Genomic DNA, 19,550 nt, shown 5'->3' with positions numbered 1-19,550 from the left:
AAATGTAAGTCCCTTTCCTTGTGATTCGGCCTTGTCCAAAAAGAGTTGGCCATGACTACAGCCCTGGCCATAACTAATCTCTTGGGTTTCCTTCTATCCCTGGAAATACAGAGATACAGAGAGTTGGAATAGACAGAAATACAGAATAGTTTAAAATGATGTGACACCTCAGGCACAGTACTTGTTTGAATACATATAGAGAACATATTTTTATACAAGATGTTTTGTAAACATGTTTCAATGATTCAGTGTTATCATAGAATCTTGATTCTCTCGTCTTATCAGAAATCTTCCCATTTTAATATTAGAACAGACATAGGGTAGCCTAATGGAAATGAGGCAGAAAGAGCAAGTTCTGGAATTCTGGATAAGGGGTGTGGCTCTGACTTTGAAAGAACGTCTTTTTCAGTCCCCAGGTGGCTCTCTCTGTCTCTCTCACAGTTGACTCTCTGCTTTGTTCAATCCCTCCCACCCGCAGTTATTCTTGGTGACACATTTCCCTTCCTAACACTGCCACTCTCCTGCTCATTTTTCTTACTACTTTCTTCTCTACCTCCTTTATTCTTCCTTACCTTTTTTTTGAAAAAAACTTTTTTATTCTCCCTCTTCTGCAAAAGCCTTAAAGCTTTCTTGTGACACAGCTTTCCCTGGTTCTGCTGTGACACTAAGGACAAATAGGTCTTTCACTCCTGGCCTAAAGCATCCAGGGAGCTGGTCAACTTCTCCTCTTGAGGAACTCTGGGGAAGATACCAGCTCGGTTTTTCAATATGTAAAACAGAGGACTACATAAAACCAAGCTTGGTCACTCTTAAAGTGATTGTTAAAAAAAAAAAAAAAAAAGTTCATGGGGTGGCCTATTAGCTCAGTTGGTTAGAGCTTGGTGCTGATAACACCAAGGTTGCCAGTTCGATCCCCGCGTGGGCCACTGTGAGCTGTGCCCTCCCTAAAAAAAAAAAAAAGTTCACAAGAACCCGTTTCCCTTTTTGCAGGAGCAACGGTAGGTCAGAAAACATTAGAAATGTTATTGAATGTAGGCGTATATGTAAAGGAAGTATTCGTAGATGGAATTGTGTTTTTTAGTTACCTGCCAGTGTGATGTGAGAGGATTTCATACAGATTTGGTCTTTACATATAAATAAAAATAAATAAAAATCCCCTTTATATCTTCGAAAATATATGCTCTATTTGCATCTAATTCACCTTACTAAGTAGTTAATCAAATGGACAGTGAATCTTCGTGATTTTTGCACAGTCTGTTATTAATTGTACTATTATTATGCATATATTTAATTTCCACTTGGGTTGGAATTTTAATCTTACTGAACTCCTGGGTTTTGAATGTATAAGTGGTTCCATTGATCAGAAATGTAAAGGACCACAGATAATATTGCAAATAGAAACAAACCAGAGGTCTCTTCCTAAAACCATAAGGAAATAGAACCTTAAGCCTTTGTTGACCCTACAGAATAGTAATAGCTAAGAAATTCTAACTTTCCCTTAAGGCTGAGTGAGCCTTGCACTGTGGCCACATTTCACAAAAGACCCTCTCCTTACCTAGGCTTGGGTTGGGGGAAAAAAGAAAGTGTGTGTGTGTGTGTGTGTGTGTGTGTGTGTGTAAGTACACACATGCTGATAGAGACTGATAGATGAAGAAATAAAGACTCATGGACATGTACAGGGTCACATAGCTGGAAAATGGCAGAGTTGGGACTTGAACCCCAGTCTGGCACTAACCCAGTACTTTCTAAACCATTCCACTTGCCATCACTTTGCCTCCATGTTATTCTAGTTCTTTCATTAAAGCTTTGTTTTATTACATTTTCCCATTTTGAACCTGTTTAAAGGTGTCACCTCTTGGAGAACTTAATTATAGTAGCTCTCAGTTGTATAATACATCAGAATTTATGAAATGCATTTCATATGATGTCTCATTCTCCCCGGGGAGACCCCTGAGCTCAGGAAGTTAGGGCCAACCTTGCTAGAACTGTGTAAGGAGGGCTGCATTGGCCTTCCATTCCTATTTTCCTGAATTCTGGTTCTTCCTTTGTTTTGACATTCCCAACCCACAGTTCGGCCAGGCCTCCAGGTGGCCTTGTGCTCAAGGCTCTGATCCATCTTTTTCTTCCTTTCTGTGTTTACAAGGCCTACTGGTTTTTGACAGGGCTCTGCCAGTTGCTGATTAAGTAATTAGCCTGCAGGGGTTAAAGACGGATAATGGCTAGGTTAGATGACTTCTCCCTATAATGCATTCCTTGGGTCATTGAGTTTCCCTGTCTCCAGCAGTCTAGTTACAAAGCTGGGCTGTTTGGTACCTACAGAACCCAGTGCAAGATAGGTGAGGTCTGTTCAGTGCCCCTGACCACAGTAGATAAACTACCGAGGCATAAAGCTCATCCTCTTGATACCCAAGTGCTAATCGGGGCCAAAATCAGATAGGAAATTTCTTCCTAATGCTTCAGTTAATTTAGCTTCAAATTCTGCCCAATCACTTTCATTCAGTCACCCCGACCAACAAACACCTATCGAGTGAGGCTTCAGTTTTTAAATCTGTGAAGAACAAAAGTTATCAACTTGAGGGTTAGATGACACTGCGTGCTATGCAAGTGCTGAGTGGTAACTGCTGGGTGATAAGACATTGCAGTGCATTGGTTTGAGCTGTTCCATGGTGGCCAAGGCTAAAACTTCTCAAATGTGCCCTCACCCTCAGCCAACAAGATCAGGGACAAAAAGGACCATCAAGGCATGGATGGCCTCAACAACCTGAATTCCAGCCTGTCTGCAACCTCACAGTCTTACGGCTTTTCTGAACGCCCTGACCTGTTTCTCATCTGACCACAGGCCAGCAGGCACCCTGGACACAACTTCAAGTAGTTTCTTCCCCTTTACCATCTTGGTGAATGGGCCCTTGCTCAGTTGGTGTGCCAGGTTGGGAACTCAGAGCTTCTTTCTCCCCTGTCCTCTATGTCCCATGGATCACCAGATACTGTTGAGTTGATTTGAACTTCTCAGGAATCCATTCCTTCTACCCATTTCCATGGGTCCATGCCTTAGTCCTTCCATTTGTCATTTGTGTCCTAGAACAACTTTCTACTGTTGTGGGGAGGAAAACCATTTCCTGTGTTCTCTTAGGTTCTGAATTGGGGGCCTGCAAATTAAACTGACAAAAGACAGAGTAACAAGAGAACAGCAGATTTAATTGTGTACTAATGCATGAGAGTTCACAAAAATTCCACTCGCAGCAGATAGCATTTGGGAATTATATACCATCTTAACAGAGGATGGAGAGGGTGAGCAGAGGGGCACTTTCTGGAGAACAAATAACATCTTAGAAGAGGTTTGTTCTATTTTCTATGGAAAAGCAAATGACTTTTTAGAAAAATAAATGAGCCCATAGGAGAGGAGGAAGGAGATACCAGAGTTTTGTGACCATGTCTGCCTGGGTGTGGTGCCGACCTCTCTTCTTGTCTCACTCTTAGTCTACAACAAGAGAAGATTAGAATTGCTCCTGGAGGGAGACTGATGACAGTTGAGTTCTTTTGGGAGGCTCTGCTTTAGGCAAATAAGGGCTTTCAGGAATTCACATGCCTTTAGCTCAAAATAATTTTTATGCCACAGTGGCTTATTCTAGTCCTCTTCACTGTCTCATGAACCCCCTCTAGGGAGTCTATTTCTGGAGTGAACTTCCTGAAGTGTAAATCTGATCAATTTAGTCTCCCTTGAAAATCCTTAGTGATTTCCTCATGGCTTTCAGAGTAGACCCCAAACTTCCCATCATCTCATTCACGAGCTAGCCTGTTAACCTCTCTACATTGTATTTTGTGTGTGTGTATGTGAGGGAGACAGACAATAAACAAGTAAACCAACAAGAAGACAGACATAAAGTAAAAAGATAACTTTGTATAGTGATAAGTATTAGGTTGGTGCAAAAGTAATTGCGGTTTTTTGCAATTATTTTTAACCTTTTAAACCGCAGTTATGTTTGCACCAACTTAACACTATTAAGAAGACACAGAGTTATTAGGAAGTGATGGGGCCTGGTTTAGATCAGAGGAGGTGAAATTGCCACTGGGCTGAGGGGAAGCCTGCCAGGTGGAGGGAGGAGTGAGTCCAGACTGAGCTGAGGAACCAGAAGGCCAGTCTGGCTGCAGCATAGGGAACTAGTGCGGAAGATGAACCAGGCATGGGGAGAGAGGATAGCCCACATAGGGCACTTTGGGGCAAGAAGGCATTTGGATTCTATTCTAAATGCTGTGGGAAGCCTCTGGACAGTGGGAGCCTTTTCTTGCCTTTAAACTACATTCCCTAAACTCCAGGAAGGCCAAAATCTCTTCCTGGCACTACCTTTCCCTCATTCATCTCTTTTATGCTTCCTCTTCTTTAAGACTCAGATGTTATTCTCCAGGGAGCCTTCTCTCTGAGCCCATAACACCTAGATAGCAATGAATTGTCAGTGTTTCTTGTCTGTTTTCCCCTCTAATCGCTAAGGGATAAATCTTTTCTTTGTGTCTGTAGCCCCTGGCTCAGCCCTGTCTAACACTTGGCGGACTTTCAGGGAACCTTTATGAAGCAGAACAAACTGCCCTCTTGTAAATTTCACCTCACTCCTGCAACTTCCTCCAAGCCCCGCTGACACTCTTAAAGAACCCTCACTGGGGTTCCATCTAATCCCAAATCCTGTAGTTCTTTTCTGATTTCCTTTTTTTAAGTACTAGCCCTCTTATTGCCCCTTTGAAAGCAGCTATCGCCCTTCATTCTCTTCCACATTTTCACCTTTCTTAGGTTGTTCTTATTAAACTTGAGTGAGTGGGAGACGCTCAGGGAAATGTTGGTAGAGAGAGCCCAGCCCTCCCCAGGAGGCCAAGAGGTTGGGGTGTTTCCTCACATCAGATCCCTGCTCGCACTCCAGGGTAGAATGAGACCCTCAGAGAAACTCTGAGAAAACCCATAGGGTTTTAGAAGTGGAGATACTTGACGGAAGGGTGGTAGAGGATTAGAGAGGAAACCTAAAAGAATTTCACTAGTAGTATTTACTCTTATTATGCATGATGTACTCTGATATGTTCTAGTCTCTTCCTTTTCTCTTTGTTGCAGTTATTGATTAATGCCCTCTGATTGCTGGTTACAACTCTGGGTAAAGACTACACCACATGCCAGCCCTGTGACCTTGGGCAGCTTCCTTCCCACACACTCCTCAAGTATAAAACAGACTCGTATCTCCTCCTGGGGTGGCTAAAGTTTGCAAACATGTCTATCAAGGTCCCTGGCACCCAGTATATTTCCATACACACCAACTAAATATGATAAAATATGTCCGTGTGGGTCAAAGAGGTCCCCACCGAGTTGATGGTATGCTTGCTGAGTGGTCTACCATTTCCATTTGCTTACTGGGAGTGGCCCCTGCTTGAATTTGGCAGGGAGAAGAACACTTCCATCTGTATGTGTACGTTATAGCTGTTTGTGTATTCTGCCTCCCAGCCACTCTGGGTAGGTAAACATCGCAAATACCCTTCCTCCTCTCTTTTTCTTTCTTTCTTTTTTCTCTTTTTTTAACAGGTCTTTATTGGGGAACAGTGTGTACTTCCAGGACTTTTTTCCAAGTCAAATTGTTGTCCTTTCAATCTTAGTTGTGGAGGGTGCCATTCAGCTTCAAGTTGTTGTCCTTTTAGTCTTATTTGTGGAGGGCGCAGCTCAGCTCCAGGTCCAGTTGCTGTTGCTAGTTGTAGGGGGCACAGCCCACCATCCCTTTCAGGAGTCGAACCGGCAACCTTGTGGTTGAGAGCCCGCGCTCCAACCGACTGAGCCATCCAGGAGCTCAGTGGCAGCTCAGCTCAAGGTGCCGTGTTCAATCTTAGTTGCAGGGGGCAGAGCCCACCATCCCTTGCGGGACTCGAGGAATTGAACTAGCAACCTTGTGGTTGAGAGCCCACTGGCCTATGTGGGAATCGAACCGGTAGCCTTCAGAGTTAGGAGCATGGAGCTCCAATCTCCTGAGCCACTGGCCGGCCCCCTCCCTGCTCTCTTCACGGTTGTCCCCATCACCTCCCCGCTCTCACAGTGGGAGGAGATCCAACCCTCCAGGGCAGCAGCACTGGTGATCAAGCCACATAGAGACTTGCAGACCCTGCTGAAGATAAGTGAAATCTACACCGACACCCAGCAGTATAAATTGGGAAGAAATAAAGACATTTACAAGCACTTAAATATGTTTTTGTATATGGAAATAATTTATCGTGGCGTTTTGCTTTCTTTAATTGGAGGCAGGTTGCACAGCAGAAAGAGAACGAATGCAGAGACTTTAGATGGGCCAACCCTCAGTCTGAATGTTACTTGATCTTCCAGAGCCAGAATTTCTTCACTTGTGAAATGGGGATAATAATATCTATTTTTGAAAGAGTGTGAATGAGATGAAGTGTGTAGAGTGCCTAGTGCAATGGTTGATACATGGAAGCTAGCTACCTTTATACATGGTTGCTATGAGTTTTCATTGCATGTGTATTTTCCTGTTCCATGCAACACTTTGTGCCGTTGCTTACATTTGCGCTCCCTCTCTTGGAGAGTCCCCTCACCAAACCCCGTCCTAATCCTGCATGGCTTTATGTTTGCATTCCTAGCCCTTGTCATCCACTGGGTCCCTCCCTACAGCCCGCTGGACATTTCTCCCCTACTTTGCATTGGTATAACACTGGCTATTTGGGAGGTGATAAATGGAGCAACGATAGCTCTCTAGGTTTCCATTCTTGTCCTCGAGAGTACTTTTTATTTATTTATTTATTTTTTATTGGGGAATATTGGTGAACAGTGTTTTTCCAGGACCCATCAGTAGTTGTCTTTCAATCTAGTTGTGGATGGCGCAGCTCAGCTCCATGTCCAGTCACCATTTTCAATCTTTAGTTGTTGGGGGCGCAGCCCACCATCCCATGCGGGAATTGAACCGGCAACCTTGTTGAGAGCTCGCGCTCCAACCAACTGAGCCATCCACCCGCCCCAAGAATACATTTTTTTTAAAATAGCTGTATTGAGGTATAATTGACAAAATAAAGTGCACCTGTCTGATAAGTTTGCTATGCCTATACCTGTGAAACCATCACCACAATCAAGATGCACACACACCCATCACCTCCAAAAGTTTCCTCGTACCTTTTAGGAGTCCCTCCCTCTGACTCCTCCTTACTGCCTCTTCCATTGCTGTGGCAACCACTGATCTGCTATTGGCCACTGGATGTGTGTTTATAGTTTTTAGAACTTTATATAAACGGAATCATAGACTAGGTCCTTTTTCAACTGGCTTCTTTCACTCAGCATAATTATTTTGAGATTCACCCGTGTTATGTATATCAATAGTTTGCTTCTTTTTGCTGCTCAGATACACCACAATTCACCTGTTGATGGACATTTGGGTTTCCAGTTTTTGACTATTACAAATAAAATTATGACCTTTTGTGTACAAATTTTTGTATGGACAGATGCTTTCATTTCTTTTGGGTAAATACCTAGCTGTAGAATAGTTGGGATAATATAATAGATGTATGGTCAGCTTCTTAAGAAACCACACCAAAGTTTTCCAAAATGGTTGTACCATGTACCATTTTACATTTCCACTAGCAGTGTGTGAGAACCAACATGTGCCAGTGGGTATGCAGTAGTATCTCATTGTACTTAGATTTACATTTTCTGATTCAGACTAATGAACAATTTTTCATGTGTTTATTTACCTTCCATAAATCTTATTTGATGAATTGTTTGTTCATTAATCTTTTGCCCTTCCCCACTTTTAAATTGGGTTTTGTTTTCTTATTAATGAGTTCTTAGAGTTCTTTAAATATTCTGGATACAAATCCTTTACTAGGTATATGATTTGCAAATATTTTCTCCAAATCTGCAATTTGTATTATTATTATTATTATTATTATTTTAACAGTGTCAATTGAAGAGCATAGATTTTATTTCAATAAAGTTCAATTTATCAATTTTGGGGGGAGGATGTCATTTGTAAGAAATCTTTGCCTAACTAAGATTGAACACGGCACCTTGAGCTGAGCTGCCGCTGAGCTCCCGGATGGCTCAGTTGGTTGGAGCCTGTCCTCTCAACCAGAAGGTTGCCGGTTCGACTCCCACAAGGGATGGTGGGCTGTGCCCCCTGCAACTAGCAACGGCAACTGGACCTGAACCTGAGCTGTGCCCTCCACAACTAAGACTGAAAGGACAACAACTTGAAGCTGAATGGCACCATCCACAACTAAGATCGAAAGGACAACAATTTGACCATTGTTCCCCAATAAAGTCCTGTTCCCGTCCCCCAATAAAATCTTTTTTTTTAAAAAAAAAAGAAATCTTTGCCTAACCCAAGGTTATAAATATATTCTCCTATAAGAGAAATAGTTTTAGACATTACAATTAGGCCTATGATCTGTTTTGAGTTATTTTTTTTTAAGGGGAACAGGACTTTATTGGGGAACAGTGTGTACTTCCAGGACCTTTTTCCAAGTCAAGTTGTCCTTTCAATCTTAGTTGTGGAGGGCGCAGCTCAGCTCCAGGTACAGTTGCGGTAGCTAGTTGCAGGGGACGCAGCCCACCATCCGTTGTGGGAGTTGAAGAATGGAACTGGGAACCTTGTGGTTGAGAGCCCACTGGCCCATGTGGGAATCAAACCAGCAGCCTTCAGAGATAGGAGCATGGAACTCCAACCGCCTGAGCCACCGGGCCAGCCCCTGTTTGAGTTAATTTTTATACATGGTGTGAGATATGGATTGAAATTCTCTTTTTGGCATATAGATGTCCAAATGTTCCAGCACTCTGGTGAAAGTGACTATCCTTTCTCCATGGAGTTGGTTTTTTTCATCTTTGTCAAAAGTCAGTTGTCCATGTATGTGAGTTTATTTCTTGACTCCCTGTTTTGTTCCAGTGATCTATTTGTCTATTTTTGTGCCAACACGACACTGTCTAGATTAGATTTTAAGTTTCTTTGAGATAGGAGCCATGTTTTACATATCTTTTTACATATCCAACCAGCACTTACTAAGAAACTATTTTGTAAGCATTAACCAATACATTTATTGTATTAAAAAACAGAAATCATAATACAACCATTTAAAGAAAAAACGTGAAGTTGAATTCACAATTTGAGGACTGTTTAATATTTTGAAACTTTCGTATTTAGCGTATAAAGTCAAGAAAATATAAAACATTTTCAGTGAGCTTGTACATCTTTGAAATTTAACTTAAAGGTCTAAATTTGTAAATTAAAGTGTAAAACAGTGTCAGTTGTTGTCTTTTAATCCTCCTATATCTGTGTCCTTTGAGACTTCCGATATAGTTTTTCTTTCTCTTCCAAACTAATTTTAATTATATATGTACATGAGTGTTTCCTTTTAAAAATTAGAGCCAAAATCCCATTAATGAGTTCCCTACATCCTTCCCCTACCCATGCTTTGCTGTTTGTCTGAATCCTCTGGACCCTTTTCTAATACTTTCTGCTGGTTTGAGGTGATTATTCTTAAATTAAAAAAAATATATTGATACATAACTATGCTTTTCTAACAAGAACCACAGTATTCTTTTACTTACCTTTTAGTTTCCCTCATCAATTTCACATGTCTACTATATCAGGAATTTTAGTTTCTGATTTCTCTTTAAAATTTTAAAATCAATACTTATTTAAAATTAATAGGTTTCACTAAAATTTCTTGGTTTCCATTGCTTTTTGTATTACACTACATTTTGGGAGTATTTTTTTCTTTCAAGAGTACATCCTTGAGTAATTCTTTCAAAGAGATTAAGTGGGCAATAAACTTTCTCAATCCTTGAATGTCTGAAAATGTCTTTATTCTACTTGCACATTTGAAAAATAGGATGACTGGGTATATAAATCAAGTTCAAAGATACTTCCCTCCAGTCCTTTGAAGATCCTGTTCTATTCTCTTCTAGCATCCCATGTTAAGATGTCTGCTTTCTTTGTAGATAATGTTTTCTTTTCTGAGAATTTGACGGATTTTATTATTTTTGATGTTTTGAAGTTTTACTATGATTATCCTAGGTTTAGGTTTGTTTTTGTTTAAATTTCTCCCTTTTAACTTGTGGGCCTGTTCATTTGAGTTTTATCTTTTCTTAGCTGGGAAAGGCTGATCTACTATTGAGTTAAATATTGCTTTCCCCTAGATTTTGTATTTTCTCCTTTTGGAACTTCTTTGGCAGGCAAATGGGACGTCTGAATCACATTCCTGATGTCACTTTAACTTTTATTTCATACTTTTCAGTGCTTTATACCTTTATACTGCATTATGAGAGAATTTGATTTTCCTGTTCACTATTGCCCTCTTTACCTGTGTTTATTCTGCTTTTCAATCCATTTATCTTTTTCCCCCTACAATTATATTTTTATTTCCAAAATCTCTAAGTCTCCTTTTTCATGATTGCGCCCTTATTCTGAAACTGTCTGTTCTTATTTCTCTTATCTCTGTTTACTTTAGTTACACCCAACTTGAAAGTTTGCTCTGATTACATTGTGAACTCTGCTTCTTCAGGTGTACGTTCTTCCATTTGTTGAGTCTGTGTTCTCTTCTATAATCTTGACTTTCCTCAAATGTTTGGCATTTGAGGAAATGTCTGGAGGGAAGATGGTGCTGCTTCCACTTCTTGAACATTGTAGTGAGAGTTAGGTAAGGACTGAGTACTTGGTAGGGTGACTACTCGCTGTTCCTTCTAGGCATCGCTAGCCGCTGGGGCACTGCCTTTCCTTTCAGACCCAAGCTCCTACATTCTCTGCCCCCACTGGAAGATATTCTAGAGTGTGTGTAGGATGGCGTTTGGTAGATGGGCACAGAATTTATCTGCTTGAGGCTTCTCACCTTGATTCTCCAAATAACAACCCTATTGGTCATCTTCATGCACCTTCCTGTTTGAGCTTCCACCAGTTCTGCCTTCTGCAGTAGAATCTTTTCATTCATGCCAAGGGCTGCAGGTTCCCTCTTCAATCTGATCTTTGTGTTCCTTAGGAATTTCTCACTAGTTTGTCAGTTTGAGTTTTCGTCTTTGTTTCAAGCTCAACTGTGTTTGAAAATACCATGTTTATTTGTTCATTTATTATTTATACCTTCTCTATTACTTTGGGGGAGTTAGAATGGGGGGTGAAGACTCTAACATGTTATCAGTCTGATATTTTTGAAACTACAAGTTGTTTTCTTTTTTAATTCATGTCCTGCTTTTGCTAAGGCTGTAACGGTAATACTGCAAGTGGGTAACATATAATCGCTGATGAAGAAGAAAGCTGGTGACCTTTTGGGTGGTTCACTTCCATATCAGTGCTTCCATTGTATATCATCAGCAATTTGTTGGATTGGATTAAGTTGAACTGGAAAACTGTGTGTGAGTAGGATGGGGTGAGAAGGTGCTTATAATAGTGTCTGTGCATTACCCGGAGTAAGATTTTTACTGATATATCTCCTCGGGCAAGGGAAGTAAGAGAAAAAATAAACATCAAACTAAAAAGCTTTTTTTACAGCAAAGGAAACCATCAGTAAAACAAAAAGAGATCCTACTGAATGGGAGAAGATAATTGCCAATGATATATCTGATAAGGGGTTAATATCTCACATTTATAAAAAACTCACTCAACTCAACCCCAAAAAAACTCACTCAATTCAACTCCAAAAAAACAAACAACCAAATCAAAAAATGGAGAGACATTTTGACATGAAGAGACATTTTTCTAAAGAAGACATACAGATGGCAAACAGACAAATGAAAAAATGCTCAACCTCACTAATAATTAGAGAAATGCAAATAAAAACCACAATGAGATACCACCTCACCCCAGTCAAAATGGCTATCATCAATAAATCTACAAACAAGTGCTGGTGAGGATGTGGAGAAAAGGGAACCGTCGTGCACTGTTGGTGGGATTGCAGATTGGTGCAGCCACTATGGAAAACAGTATGGGGGTATCTCAAAAATCTGAAAATGGAACTACCTTATGACCCAGCAATTTCACTCCTAGATATCTATCCAGAGAAATCCAAAACTCTAATTTGAAAAAACTTATGCACCCCTATGTTTATTGCAGCACTATACACAATAGCCAAGACATAGAAACAACCGAAATGCCCATAGGTAGACGACTGGATTAAGAAACTGTGGTACATTTATACAATGGATTATTACGCAGCCATAAAGAAGAATGAAATCTTACCAGTTGCAACAATATGGATGGACCTAGAGAACATTATGCTAAGTGAAATAAGTCAGACAGAGAAAGACAAATACCATATGATCTCACTTATATGTGGAATCTAAAGAAAAGAATAAATGAATGAACTAATCAGAAACAGTCTCAGAGACATAGAGGAAAACTGAGGGTTGCTAGATGGGAAGGGTGGGGATAAGGGGGAAGGTGAGGGGATTAGAAAGCACAATCGGTGACCACAGGATTGCCACGGGGATACAAAAGTCAATTTGGGGAATGTAATCAACAATGTTGTAAAGATTTTTTTAGGGTATCCGATGGACACTTGTCTCATTAGGGAGACCACCTCAGGGAAGATGCAGATGCCTGATCACTGCACTGTACACCTGAAGCTGAAGCTGAAAAATAATGAATGTCAACTACAATTTTATATATATATATATAATATATATATATATATTATATATATATATATATATATGGTTACAAGAAGCGGAGTACAGCATTAGGAATAGAGACAGTGGAAATGTAATGGCTGTGCGCGATGTCAGAGGGGTAGTAGATGGGAGAGGGGGGTTATCATTGTGTGAGGGATATAAATGATAAATGTCTAACTATTACATTGTTTTGTACACCTGAAACTAATTAAAAAAATGTAAAAAAATAAAAAAATAAAAAGATATGAACTATTCCCAACACTAGAAAAAAACAATAATTATGTAATGCAATAGAGGTGTTAGCTTATGCTACTACGGCAATCACATTGCAAATAAATTGTATCAAATCAATATATATATACCCTAAACTTAACAATAGGGTATGTCAAGTATCACTCAATTTTCAAAAAGCCACGAAAAGACATGGAGGAAACTTAAATGCATAATACTAAGTGAAAGAGGCCAGTATGAAAAGGCTACATACTATATGATTTCAACTATATTACATCCTGGAAAAGACAAAACTATGGAAACGGAAAAAAGAATAATGGTTGCCACAGGTTGGGGAGCTGGGAGAAGGTAAGAATAAGCAGAGCACAGGATTTTTAGGGCAGTGAAAATACTTTGTATGATACTATGATAGATGCATGTCATTATACATTTTGTTCAAAGCCACAGAATGTACAACACCAGGAGTGAGCCATAACGTATGGACTTTGGGCGATTATGATATGTCACTGTAGGTTTATCAATTTTAACAAATATACCACTGTGGTGGGGGATGCTGATAAAGGGCAGGTTTGCAGGTCTGGGGGCAGGAGGCATATGGGAAATCTCTGTGGCTTCCCCTCAATTTTGCTGTGAACCTAAAGCTGCTCGAAGAAAAATAAAATCTTAAAAATATTAACTACACAAATCAATGCATACGTCTATAGCCAATGAAACTCTTTCAACAAGGAAAGCAAAATAAAGCTTAAAAAAAAATAGTGTCTGTGTATGTAGGCACCTGCTTACTTTATTCAATTATTCTATACCTATTGCAAATTCAAAATCAAAATATTATATATGGTGAATGAAATCAACTAAGGTATTATTAAGTACTAATGTTTTTGGAAAAACTTGTTACTTACAAGAGGGAAATAAAGGATGACTTTCAGTCCCTGTTGGATTAGGCTTTCACTGGGATCAGGGACGGGCAAAGATGGCAGAGGCATGGCTCAGAAGGAAACAAAAAAGAACTTTAGAAAAACAATGTAGTATATGTATATCTCCGTATTTGTCTATATTCTGCCGTTTTCCTTAAAATGCTGGTTTCCTTTCTTGACCTTTCTCCAAGTTTCATACTGAGGCTTTTATTTTTGTTTGTTTTATTTATTTTGATGAGTTGTGAAGCCCTTTTTTTAAAAAAATTGAGATGTATTTCACATAATATAATATTTGCTCTTTTAAAGTATATAAATCAGTGGTTTTAATATATTCACAAAGGTGTGCAATCATCATTGCTATTTAATTCAGAACATTTTCATCACTCCAAAGAAACCACATACTCATTAATAGTCACTCCCATTTTCCCTTCCCTCTACACTACTGGCAACTGCAAAGTATCTTTTGTCTCTGGATTTGCCTATTCTGGACGTTTCATATGAATAGAATCAAACAATATGTGACCTTTTATGTCTGGCTTCTTTCACTTTCAATGTTCAGTCATGTTGTGGCATAAAGCAGTACTCATTCCTTTTTTATGGCTGAATAATATTCCACTATATGGATATACCACATTTTGTTAATCATCTGTTGATGGTCATTTCCACTTTGGGGCTGTTATAAATACTGCTGCTGTGAACATTCCTGTACAACTTTCTGCTTGCATATTCATTTTCATTTCTTTGAATATATTCCTAGGAGTGGAATTGCTGGGTCATATGGTGACTCAATGTTTAACCTTTGAAGGAATTGTCAAACTTTTTTTATTCAAAGCACACCATTTTACACTCTCACCAGCAGTGTAGGAGGCTTCCAATTTACCCTCATCCTTACCACTTGTTATTGCCTGTCTTTTTACAGCCATTCTAGTGGGTGTGAAGTGGCATCTCATTGTGGTTTTGATTAGTACTACTCTGATGGCTATTTGATGTGGAGCATCTTTTCATCTGCTTATTGGCCATTTGTGTATCTTCTTTGAGAAATGTCTATTTAGATTCTTTGCTCATGTTTTATTGGGTTGTCCTTTTATTGTTGAATTGTAATTCTTTTTATATTCTGGATACTAGCCTCTTATCACATATATGATTTACAAATGTTTTCTCCTGTTCTGTGGGTTGCCTTCACTTTCTTGACAGTGTCCTTTGAAGCACCAAAAATTTTCATTTTGACGAGGTCCAGTTTATTTTTTCTGTGGTTACTTGTGCTTTTGGTGTCATAGCTAGAAACCATTGCTTAATCCAAAGTGAGCAAGATTTCCACCTATGTTTCCTTTTAAGAGTTTCATAATTTTACCTCTTAAAATTTAGACGTTTCATCCATTTTGAATTAATTTTTTTATGTGGTATAGGATAAGTGTCCAACTTTATTCTTTTGTTTTTGGATATTTATGTCCCAGCCCCATGTGCTGAATGGGTCTTATTTTTAATAATCATCGTAGGTCCTTGGTCTCATTTAATTATCACAACAGCCCTATGAGATTTTTATTGTTATTATCAACTCCATTTTAGGGATTTTGAAACTGAGTCTCAGAAGCTAAGTATCTCATCCAAGGTCTCACAGTTCAAACCCCACGTCTTGTTGACTTCAGGCCGTGACATTTAACCACTAGGTGACACTTCCTTTGCTTCTGCGAAATGTAAACACTCTTGGTCAAGTAGGAATACTGCTCAAAAGTTAAGTGGTTGTCTAGGACTAAACAACATTTTGGAACTAATACTATATGTTTCATGAACAAAGAAAAGAGAGAACCCTACAGGGTGTTGATCTTTTCTACCAATTCCTTTTATCCAGTAATGCCTAAAACTCCTAGGACCCTTAGCCAAGGATTTTAGGATTGAATTTTCACCAGGGACAACAAAAGTAACGCTGACCTTTAGAACTTTTTGTGATAATGACTATGCTGTATATGTGCACTGTCTAATACATTTGCCACTGGCCAGATGTGGCTATTGAATACCTGTGTTTTGACTTGTGCACCTGAGGAACTGAACTAACTATATTTACTGTGGTAAAAACATACATAACATAAAATTTACAGTTTTAACCATTTTTAAGTATAGAGTTCAGTGATATTAAATGCATTCACAATGTTGTACAACCATCACCACCATCCATCTCCAGAGCTTTCTCATCTTCCCCCCCTGAAGCTCTGTACCCATTAAACACTAACTTTTCATCACCCACTTCCCCCCACTCCTATCCTTGGAAACTATCATTTTACTTTCTGTGCCTATGAATTTGTCTACTCTAGGAACTTTGTGTGAGGAGGAATGGGATTTCTAATTTTAGTGAATTTTAATTTAAATAGTCCCATATGGCTAGTGGCTACCTTACTGGACAGCGCAGGCCTAGAGCCACGGGGGGCCTGGAAGAAGTGTGCCTCTCACAGAGTTCACGACGCTTTCTAGCACAGCCTGAGTCCTCTGCCGCGTGAGAGAACCCTGGCCCGGAGAAGGTAACTGCGAGGCGTCACTTGAATGAACAAGCATCTCTTTAACGCATAGAGACTAACGATCTAGGCAAAGAAGGACCTTGCTCTGGAATGCTAACACTGTATTCTTTCCCCAGGAAATCTCTACCCTTCACTCTCTAGAGTCCCTACTTGTGATGTGCAATTGTGCAGGTTTTCTGGCCTCCTGGGATAATGTGAGAGGTAGTGAAACAGCAGTTTTCAGTGTTTTGCACTTACGGAAAGCTGGCCCCTCGGTGAGTGGGGTGAGGTAGTTAGCATGCCCCATATTTGGAAAAGTCACATTGTCTGAATCATAAATCACATCTGAGGTGGAAGTGAAACTCCTCTAATTAACCACTGTGAAAGCGTCTCACCCTCATTCTTGTTTTGTGGTTTCTCCAGTTCTGGACTTCAGTGATCCCTTCAGCACCGAGGTGAAGCCAAGAATCCTGCTCATGGGCCTGAGGAGAAGCGGCAAGTCATCTATTCAGAAAGTTGTCTTTCACAAAATGTCTCCCAACGAAACACTCTTCTTGGAGAGCACGAACAAGATCTGCCGGGAAGATGTTTCCAACAGCTCCTTTGTTAATTTTCAGATTTGGGACTTCCCAGGACAGATTGACTTTTTTGACCCTACATTTGACTATGAGATGATCTTCCGGGGAACAGGAGCACTGATATTTGTCATCGATTCCCAGGTAAAGCTCAGTCTGGGGTACGATGGTACTGCCCCTTGGGTACAATAGTACACAGGCAGCCCGTCCCCTGGGTTCAAACAATTTCCTTTATGATATGGTTTCAGTTTGGTCTTTAGAATCAGAAATAGGCCTTTCTACCAAACAAGCATTTCTCAGTTAGGGCTCTAAGGGTTTGCAAAGAGGAAAGACACCCTCTGTGTAGCCCTGACCTACAAACAATCAAGATAGGGAGCTGTGTAGCGCTGTATGTCTCAGCAAACCACAGACCTCAGCAAACCTCACAGATGGAGGGGACCACCACACAGGCCAAAGACAGCAAATGTATGTCCCCCCTCTGATACTCTTGGCAGACACCTATAAAAGATCACAGGTTCTCTGCAACAAAAATATGTATATAAATTTACATTTAAAAATGTTTGCTATTTCCTCTGAAGATAAAGTTCTAAGTGTGAAAGTTTTCTTCTGAATTAAATTATTGTAATTACTAGTACATAATTGATAAAGACAGCATAACTATTGTGTATTGTATAGGTAACTGTTAACTATAAAAAGTAAAATTGGAGATAAATGTATCTCTTAAGAAGATGGATATTTTCCCATTTAATTCATGTATCCAGTCTTGAATAAGGCATGATTTGGCATCAATTCTGTTGTTGTTTTTTGTTTGTATAGATGTAAGCCTTGAGAAACCTTGTTCACATAAATAAGTTGGTAGATGTAGGGTGAGTTTTGGTGTAGGCATTCACTCAATTTTTTAAACCCCTTCCAAATTACATCCCTTAAATTGCCCAGTTTCCTGTCATGAAAAATTATTTTTAGTAGTTTATCAACAGACATGTTAAGTGGGTCCTCCTTTAACTTTGCTGAAAGCAAAGAATTAGAAGCCTCTTGACTGGTGAAGAAAGAGCCTTATTATCCAGACATTAGTTATTCACTTTATCAGTTATTCAAACCAGCCTTCTGCATTGTCTCTTTGGCACCGGGGGATTTTATGCCCTGGGCCTTTCTCCTGTTAGGTGGGAGCAGGGCTGGTGGTTAAAGGGGAGGAGGGAAAGGGTGCATTTCAGGCAGGTCATATAAGAAAGAGCACAGGCAACAGGATTGGGACATTGATGCCCTTCAAACTCTCCATGTCCAGGTATCTTAGAAAGTGTCTCTGATGTGTGTGTGGCCCAGCATGAATACCTCCCAAAGGCTCTCTTTTGCAGCTGTGGGGGAATAAAAGGCAATAAGTCCTATAGGAATGTGCTAAACCAACGCTAAATTCAGGTTGAGACGTTTTCCTGAAACTGTGGACCTACAAGCAGACAGGTGGGCCGAGCACTCCCAGACCTTCCAGGAGCACCCGTGTTGTTAGAGGGGAAGGGATGTGTAGACTTCATAATAATGGTTTTGAGCCTATGCTTGGAAACCTGTTCTCTGCAAAGACTGCTCATGCCCGAGGGCATCATAAAGTCATTCACAGAACTAGGTGCCTGTTTAATATAATAATGAAATCTTCAACTAAACCTGTTAGGTACAAGCGACTGCAATGTATACTTCTAGTGCAGCTGTGGGAGCTTGGCCATATGGTTCAAAAGGGTTCTTTCTTTTTTGGTGGGGTGTGCAGTGGGGAGACTTTAAATTCCAGTGCCTGATCTAGAAACATCAGTGCCTCTCCTCCCTTGGACCCCCCACCCTCCCAGAAATGCGTGCTTATAGACACCTGCCTCATGTCCAGGGCCAGCTGTCAGTCACTGCTTTCCTGGCTGCCCCGCTGTGCTGACCTGCTTTCTGGCCCATCTGTGGCCTTGGCAGGATCCCCTGTCTTTCTGCCTCAGGTCTGCCAGCACCATAAATTAAGGACCTTGTTCCCAGAGAGGAGCGGCCAGGTGTGTACATGTGGCTGCATGGGAGGTGAGGCTCCCGGGATGTCACACTCATCTGTGTCTTCTAAGCTCCATTTTCTCCCGAAGTCACATGGCCACTGTTCTTCTGTAGTTGTTGAACTCAGGGTTACCACGAGGAAATAGGTTCCAACCAGATGACTGATCATTTCAAGACAGTGGCTTAAGATGTACTTGCTTCAATACCATGTTATGCTTGCATGGCAATTTACATTTATGGAATTCAGATTTCCAAAGCAAATCTATCTCAAGTGTTTGTATGATGGCTATAAGGTGGCTGAAATATGAATAAGTACACTTGCTTATTTTAAAATTGCAACTATAATTTGGTTTTAATTCTACCTGAATATGAAAGTGGACCCTCAATTTGGGTGGGTAAATGTGTTTTTTTTGTTTTGTTTCTTGTTTTTCCTTTTCTTTTTCCTTTTTTTTTTTTAGCTGTGGGGCAGAGGAAGGTATAAGAATGCTTGCAAAATTCCTCTTTTTAAGTCACAGTTTTAGCAAAGGATAGGAAAACCATTGTAAGGAGCTGTCATTTACTTAAAATGGCTAAAATCGTTAAAGAAGCAGTTTTAGAGTCTGTCTAATATACTTTCCTGGGAGCAAACTATAAAAATCTTATTTGTGGGACTCTCTACATGATGTGATACAAGCGCTAAGAAGAGCACACGTTAGGGACGTATCTTGGCAGCACT

The 19,550-nt window shown here is 40.1% G+C and overlaps 1 protein-coding gene across 1 annotated transcript in view; it reads left to right on the top strand.

Annotated features, from left to right (window-relative positions):
• RRAGD (Ras related GTP binding D) overlaps positions 1–19,550 on the top strand; it is a 47,860-nt gene that overhangs the window by 4,085 nt on the left and 24,225 nt on the right. Inside the window, exon 2 of the mRNA XM_019743289.2 lies at positions 16,674–16,969. Coding sequence (XP_019598848.1) covers positions 16,674–16,969 — 296 coding nt within the window. The remainder of the gene's footprint in view (positions 1–16,673; positions 16,970–19,550) is intronic.

This window comes from Rhinolophus sinicus, linkage group LG05 (genome assembly GCF_036562045.2).
Source record: "Rhinolophus sinicus isolate RSC01 linkage group LG05, ASM3656204v1, whole genome shotgun sequence".
Lineage (NCBI taxonomy): Eukaryota > Metazoa > Chordata > Mammalia > Chiroptera > Rhinolophidae > Rhinolophus > Rhinolophus sinicus.
This window is presented reverse-complemented; position numbering and strand designations above follow the sequence as displayed.